Consider the following 8,028-nt stretch of genomic DNA (forward strand, 5'->3'; position numbering starts at 1 on the left):
AGTACCTTTCAAATTTCCATTTATTTTGACCGTACTCGTCTGAAAGCAGATTTCATTTTCGCTGGCAAGATTAAAAACCACAAATTAAGCAAAAGGACCATTGAATCTCAGTAGTGTTCAATAGATTCTCTTAACTTAATTCAGAACCCCTTTGAATTCGCTGCATTCAGGCAGGGGTCTTGTTTTGTTGTTGTTGTTGTTGTTGTTTTTTGTCCCCCTCCCACACCCTCCTTACAATTATGGGTGTTGTTATTTTTAAAGGACTCACAAGGTGACTAACTCTCCCTGTTATCTGTTGAATGAAAGTAGTGTTACACATGCAAGACCAAATAACCCCGCAGTCAGTTGCGGACCGTGGGCCGAACCCCACCCTGTTATCCCACAATCCAGATGGGATTCGTGATTAGAAAATAAAATTGGCCAAAGCTGTCCCGGAATCCCTCTCCTACTTCTAATTTCATCAGCAGTATTAATCAGCGCTCAAAAGAGCAAGGAAATAACATCAGTTACTTTTAGATTGAAACGTATTTATAAATTTCAGATAAACTCATTTTAGAATTCCTAACTTTTTTGAGGACTAGCATTCACCGCAGTTAGCAATTTTAAAACGAGGGTGAGAGCTTCTAAAATATATCCCATGATATATATTTTTCTGTTTTTAGTCTGAGTTAAATCACAAAGAAAAAATCATAAACATCGTTCCTTTTGATTAACCAACTTGATTAACCCTTTGATTAACTAAGCCTAACAATTGTTCTCATTACAACTTCTTACTCATGTGGAAAGAAAGAAAAGAAAGGGAGAGGAAGGAAGGAAGGAAGGAAGGAAGGAAGGAAGGAAAGGGTGTTCTTAATTTCCCTCCTAGGGTATTTTCAGAGGGAAAATCCAAACACAAATACCTTCAGTGGCATTAAGCATAAGCAAAATTCAGTATAATCTAGGTGCACAGAGCTTTCCAGAAAAATGTCCGTGTCCTTCTCTCTCAATAAAGTGACATTTTTCTCACAACATAATGACATTTTCTGTGGCTTTGCTATTTGTTCCCTAAGTGATGGGTGATCAGGCCCACTACGCACTCTTGAGGTTCTGCCCCGGTCCCCCGGAGATTATGTCTTTTGTGTTTCCTCGGGGCTGGGCAGGGAAGAGGATGAAGGCAAAGGGCCCGGTCTGGGTCCAAACAGGGCGGCGGGGGTGGTGGGCAGGGGGTTGTGAGTGTGTGGATCTTCGCTGTTGTCTCTTCTTGGTGGCAAGGGGGAGGCAGCTTGTCCTCTCCGAGGCTGCAGCCTGCCTCTGAGGACAGATTGCCCCCACCTCCCCCCGGTCGGCAGCACGCGTCTCTTTTGCGTCCAGATTGGCCGCGACCGGCGCTCAATAGCGGGAGGTTAATTTCCTTCACAAAGGTGAAGGGGGCACGGCTCCGGGGGGGCCCCCGCGCCCAGACAGGCGGCCCCTTTATTCCGCTGCGCCTTGATTGGAGCCCTTGATTTAGCATCTGATGTCAGCCGGCAGACAAAATGCCCCGCTCCGAATGAAAATGCATGAGGTGGCGCAAGGAGAGCGGAAACCAACTTCAGTGGGGCGCACGCGGCCGACCGCGCGTTTCGGCCTTTGGCCAACTCCTTCCGAATCAACCCAGTCCTGCGCCTCGAGGCGGCGGCTCAGAGTGGCCTGGGCTGGGCTCCTCCAAGGATGCCAATCTTTGAGCCTCGGAGAACTTAAAAAAAAAAAAAAAAAGTTCAGAAATCCAAGTACCTTTTGGAACCCAGCCCAACTTGACCCCCCGCCCCCCGTCTGCCCCAGGGCCGCGTCTGCTGGCGATTAAAGAAGTGCGGTGCCAACTGTTTCTAAAAGTCGAGATAAAACCTTCCAGTCGCACGCACGCGGACGCACGGAGGCCTTGGATACAAACGCCGCCCTCGGCTGCAGCCGTAAGACCAGAACCTCTACCTAAGTTTGCAACTCCGGGGTCCCATTTTCGCTTGGGTCCTGGGTCCCAAGGCCCACCCGTCCGAGCCTCTCGGACGCCCGGACTTGGCCACTATTTTCATTTTTTTTATTATTTCCCAAACACCAGGCGGAGTCCCTGCGCCTCCCCCGACTCCTCTCCCGCCCCAGCAGCCACACTCAGATCTCCCCCGCGCCTGCTGCTGCCCACCGCCGCCCCTACCCAATCAGCGCGCACAACTTCCCCCTCCGCTCTGGCTCGCGGATTGAACCCTCCTGACATATTTGGGGCCATTCTTCTCCTTTGTTGCTATTTTGCTCGCGACCCGCGGGTAATCCCCGCGCGGGAGGGGGGCGTGCATTGTCGTGCTGATGGACGGGCCCATTTGGCGGCTCCGCGCCCCCCGGAGGAGAGACACAAAGCCCAGGCACGTGCGCCTCCCCATAGAGGAGCAGTAGACCGTGAAGGGAGGCGGGGCCGGGCGTGTGCCTGGGCCGGGCGGGGCGGCGGCGCCGGGCGGGGCGGCAGCGGGGCGCGCGCGGGGGCCCAGCGCCCTCAGGTACATCTGCCGCACCTAACGGGCGACCCCCGAGTCCCGGCCCCTTTTTTGCCGCCCCGTAGCCCTCCCACCCGACCAGGCGGAGGAGGTGCGGACGCGCTGATTGGCTCCGGAGGAAGCGGGAGGCGAGAACAATGGCCCCCTCCCCCCGTTAAAAGGGAGCGGCTCCCGGGCCCGGGGACAGGGACGCGCGTGCAGGGCGCAGAGCCGGGCCGAGCCGCCGCCGGCGCCACGCGAGTCCCGTAGCCGCCGCTCCCGGGCCATGGGCCGGGGGCACTGAGGGCCGCCCGGGCCGAGCGCGGAGGTGGGACCGAGCCAGTGCCTTGCCCTCGCGCTGCGCCAACATGCCCCGCGGCTTCCTGGTGAAGCGCAGCAAGAAGTCCACGCCCGTGTCCTACCGGGTCCGCGGCGGCGAGGACGGCGACCGCGCGCTGCTGCTCTCTCCTGGCTGCGGGGGCGCCCGCGCGTCGCCCCCAGCGCAAAGCCCGGGGCCGGGACCGTTGCTGCCGCCCGCCGAGCGCGCCCATGCGGCGCTCGCTGCCGCGCTCGCCTGCGCGCCGGGCCCGCCGCCGCCCCCGCCGGGCCCGCGGGCCGCGCACTTCGGCAACCCGGAGGCCGCGCACCCGGCGCCGCTCTACAGCCCCACGCGGCCCGTGAGCCGGGAGCACGAGAAGCACAAGTACTTCGAGCGCAGTTTCAACCTCGGGTCGCCGGTCTCGGCCGAATCCTTCCCTACGCCCGCCGCTCTGCTCGGAGGCGGCGGCGGCGGTGCGAATGGCACCGGCGGCGGCGGCGGCACCTGCGGCGGCGACCCACTGCTCTTCGCTCCCGCAGAGCTCAAGATGGGCACGGCGTTCTCCGCGGGCGCTGAGGCGGCCCGCGGCCCAGGGCCCGGCCCCCCGCTGCCCCCCGCCGCCTCCCTGCGGCCCCCGGGCAAGCGCCCTGCACCCCCCGCCGCCGCCGAGCCGCCTGCCAAGGTAGCCAAGGCCCCGGGCGCCAAGAAGCCCAAAGCCATCCGTAAGCTGCACTTCGAGGACGAGGTGACCACGTCGCCTGTGCTGGGGCTCAAGATCAAAGAGGGCCCGGTGGAGGCGCCGCGGGGCCGGGCGGGGGGCGCGGCGCGGCCGTTAGGCGAGTTCATCTGCCAGCTTTGCAAGGAGGAGTACGCCGACCCGTTCGCGCTGGCGCAGCACAAGTGCTCGCGCATCGTGCGCGTGGAGTACCGCTGCCCCGAGTGCGCCAAGGTGTTCAGCTGCCCCGCCAACCTGGCCTCGCACCGCCGCTGGCACAAACCGCGGCCTGCGCCCGCCGCCGCCCGCGCGTCCGAGCCTGAAACCGCTGCCAGGGCTGAGGCGCGGGAGGCGACAGGCGGCGGCAGCGACCGCGACACGCCGAGCCCCGGCGGCGTGTCCGAGTCGGGCTCCGAGGACGGGCTCTACGAGTGCCACCACTGCGCCAAGAAGTTCCGCCGCCAGGCCTATCTGCGCAAGCACCTGCTGGCGCACCACCAGGCGTTGCAGGCCAAGGGCGCGCCGCCCGCGCCTCCGGCCGAGGACCTACTGGCCTTGTATCCTGGGCCCGACGAGAAGGCGCCCCAGGAGGCGGCCGGCGACGGCGAGGCGGCCGGAGTGCTGGGCCTGAGTGCGTCCTCCGAGTGCCACCTGTGCCCAGTGTGCGGGGAGACGTTCCCCAGCAAGGGCGCCCAGGAGCGCCACCTGCGCCTGCTGCACGCCGCCCAGGTGTTCCCCTGCAAGTACTGCCCGGCCACCTTCTACAGCTCGCCTGGTCTCACGCGGCACATCAACAAGTGCCACCCGTCCGAGAACCGACAGGTGATCCTCCTGCAGGTGCCCGTGCGTCCGGCCTGCTAGAGCGCGCCCTCCATCGCGGCCCCCCCGAACTGTGCCTTCTCTTGGAGACCCACGAGGAGAGCGCGCCCTGCGCGCCCTGAACCCGCGTCCGCTCCGGGGGCGCCCACCCCCGGTGAAAGTGTTGTCTCCGCTTCTCTCGGTGTGGCGTGACGGTAACCCCAATCCTCTCGTTGTGACTCCTTTCGGACCCCCCCCCCCTTGCGTTGTGTCCCCTTCCCCTCCTTGGCGCAACAGGAGCCAATCTCTTTCTGTACAAGAGAGAAAAGCTGTAAGCGTTTGTCTCGTGGTTGGAAGCTTCCCCTTGGAGGGGAAAGCTGTTTTTCTTGCTAGTATTCGCTGTGTTCATGGTCTAGAAATGCGGTTTGCTCTCGCCTACCAATCTCTGCTCTCTATGTATGTAGCGTACGGGTTGTTTTGGGTGAATCTTGAGGAATAAATGCCTTTATATTTCACAGGCTGTAAATTGAACTTCCCACACGATTAGCTTTATTATGGCTTGTGAACTGCTGGAGTCTGGCTTTACCTTTTTGTATGTGAACAAATCAAATTGCTTAAAAAAGAGTTTTCTTTAGTATAGCCACAAATGCCTTGAACTGTTGTCTGGGATTGTTTTGGGGGAGGGAAGGGAATTTTCAGAAAATGCTGTAGAAACTGCCTCAATACTTCACATAAGACTCTTTGGTTTTATCATCTTTGTTGAGGTAGGACTATATAAGTTCTCTCTAAATGTATATGTTGATTTATGAGTAATTGTTATTTATTCTTTATTTATTTATATTAATTATGAAGATTATGCTATTATTTGATTGCAGATCTTTTTTTTTTTTTGGTACGCTTTTCCCCCTCCCTTCACTCTTGACATTTCACTGTGCATTTTAGAAGAGAGCCTTTTTCTAAAGGGATCTGTTAAAAGTTTTAACTTTTATACCTATCTGAGCGAATTACAGACAACCTACCATTTTATTCTGCTTGGAGGGCCCGTGAGGCCCCTGTACAACCAACAGCTCTTACTTTTAAATGCAATCTCTTTTCTACATACATTATTTTCTTAATTGTTAGCTATTTATAGAAAGCTTCAATAGAACTGTTTCAACTGTATAACTATTTACTATTCAAATAAAAATATTTTCAAAGTCAAAGTCAGATGGATTTATTTCTGCATCACGTGGCTTCACTAAGGATTTAAAATGATTTCTTAAATGTCTGTTTTCTATTAAAGGAAAAAAATGCTGCCACCTTCACTAGGATCATGGGTTTTTACAGCTGAGCCTGAACCTCTGGGTCCTGCCCTTCTAGCAGTTCAAGGGTGTAGCCTCAAAAACTGGTGAACTGGAGCCAAAGGCTTGCTAGGGGTCTTGGGAAAGGTAGTGGAAGATGGGGCTAGAATGAAGGCCTGGGAGACTCTTCCAGAGAAATCTACATAAGTGCCCACAAGAATCTATCCTTTTGATCAAGGGGGTGTGAGACACACTTTTACTTAACAGACCCTGCATTTCCTGACCATTTGGGGCTCAGTGTAACAGTAATTCCTCAAATAAATAAGGTGGGTAGTGGTTTCATGGTCAGATTTCCCCAGTAAGTGAAACAAACCAGAACACTCGTGGCTACAACAGAAGTTAATGCAGTTTGGGGTAAGGGTTCAAAAATGATTTTTCAATCAGGTGAGCAATCCGCTTTTGGGGGAAAAATGGAACACCATCTGTTTAGGGTATTAGCGTTAATAACAGGTCATTACAATGTTTTCCGTTATGTGTCACTTAGCTCGTTGAAGAACAATTCTGATGCCCACCAGTTAATATTTCGAGTTGTTTCCCTCTCTGAAACAGTCCATTGCAGAGCTGTGCTAAACATCACAAGTGTGCATTTCCTTTTGTGGTATGTTTTGCTACTTTTTTCCTAAGGCCCTCTAAATCAAATGTTTGTCCATCAAAGAGATTTTAGACATCTGCCCAGTAAAGGGCTGCATGTCTGAAGGATGTAGGTGGGATGGGGGTGGGAAGGACAGTCCATGAGAAACTTGGAAGGAACAACTGAGAGAGATCGGTTTGTTCAGACTCTGAGCCTGCAGTTTTATGTGGTAGAGGGGTTAGAAAGACTGACCTGTCAGGAACATTGACTATTCCTCCATTTGTGAAGGTCTTGCAACAGACCCAGAATGGCAATGAAGGAGAAGCCACTACAGGTAAGTTGGTCCCTGGACAGATCGCATTTGCCTTTTATTGGTGATGCCTATGTACTTTATCAGTTTGGAGAATGTATAAGCACAGGAACAAAACAGTAGTTATAACAACCTGGAAACTGGATAAAACAAAGAAAAACTCCAATTTGCAGGCTGTTGGCTGTCTCCTCTGAGCAACATTAACATGAGAAGTTTTAAATGTCCTCCCCGAATTACGCCATACGTGAAAAGACTGAGTGATGGGTCAGGGTATGTTCTATGCCCATAAAAAGTTTCCTGGAAAACCTGATGGTTGGCCACACATGACTAGTCGAGGCCTGGCTGCAGGAATGACATCTTGTCGTCTGTGTTTGGCCCACTGGTTTTCATGTCCATAATCGTAAAGCATAATTTCTAAGATCCACTTTCATGAGGGTAAAGAAAATTTGGTTGTTTGCAAATGTGCTCTTTCATAGCCGGTGGAAATGTATTCCCAATGACCAAATAATACCTTTTCTAAACTTAGAGACCAGAATTTCATTTGTGTGAGATGTTCAGTGAAATTGCATACAAATTTGACCCCACTGAAGTAACGGAATGGTGTCCAAGAATTAGACAAGTTTTGTCTATTTATTTCAAAGTTACGTTCTATGGGTCAACAAGATATTCCACAGAAAGGAAATCAGATTTTCTCTCCATCTCTCTCTTTTTCATCCCTCCCTGAATAATAAGTTCACAAGGGCTCCCGTTTTAGAATACCAAGTGGAGACGAGCTCACCTTCTTTATAAATATGCAAAGGATCCTGAGAACATCCTGTGTCTCTGAGGTCACTCCAAGCTTGGACAACCTTCCCTGGAACCCACTGGCACAGCCACGCCCACTGCCGCAAGGGATTGTTGCTGGGAGGGGTTGGTGGGTTAGGGAACGGGACAGGACCAAAGAGGGAGGAGCTAAAAGAGGGGGCTAGATAAAGGAAGGGACTTAATTTTTGCCTGTGGTGTCCACACTTTTTCTCCTCCTACACGAGGGTGATATAATAAAAGTCAAAGGCTGCTCTGCGCTGCCTGGTTCCAAAGCGAGCCGGCAGCTTTGCCCCTTTCTCCAGAGTTGATCACGTCCTCTTGACTCACGTTTCCCTGGAGGCCTGGAGAAGTCCGGGTCTGACGGGAGCCCTGGCTTCTCAAAGGCCTGCGCTGTGGAAGCACGTGCTCCCCCCTCAGCCAGAACCAGGGCCCAGCGGAGGAGTCCCCCAGTCACACAGCACTCCAGTGTAACTTGCCAGTGCCAGCAGTGAAGCCAGAGGCCCCACAATTGCCCACGATGAGTAGTCAGGGAGCAGAGCAGAACTGAAGCCTGGAGCCCGGCAGGACTCCAGCTGCTCCAGGGCACATGGGAGTATGTGGGGGCCCCCCCACGCAGAGACGAGGGCACACAAGATTGGGCAGGGCAATGCCAGTCTCCAGGTGGATGTTGCCCAGCCCATCTGTGCCAGAT

At 54.3% G+C, this 8,028-nt stretch overlaps 1 protein-coding gene across 1 annotated transcript; it reads left to right on the plus strand.

The window, feature by feature from the left end:
* The first annotated feature begins 2,848 nt into the window (after positions 1 to 2,848).
* Positions 2,849 to 4,539, plus strand: INSM1 (INSM transcriptional repressor 1). Its single transcript, XM_047854128.1, has one exon. It carries the CDS (start codon positions 2,849 to 2,851, stop codon positions 4,373 to 4,375), a length of 1,527 nt encoding a protein of 508 aa, XP_047710084.1. The 3' UTR covers positions 4,376 to 4,539.
* The last annotated feature ends 3,489 nt before the right edge of the window (positions 4,540 to 8,028 follow it).

This window comes from Prionailurus viverrinus, chromosome A3 (genome assembly GCF_022837055.1).
Source record: "Prionailurus viverrinus isolate Anna chromosome A3, UM_Priviv_1.0, whole genome shotgun sequence".
In the NCBI taxonomy this organism is placed as follows: domain Eukaryota; kingdom Metazoa; phylum Chordata; class Mammalia; order Carnivora; family Felidae; genus Prionailurus; species Prionailurus viverrinus.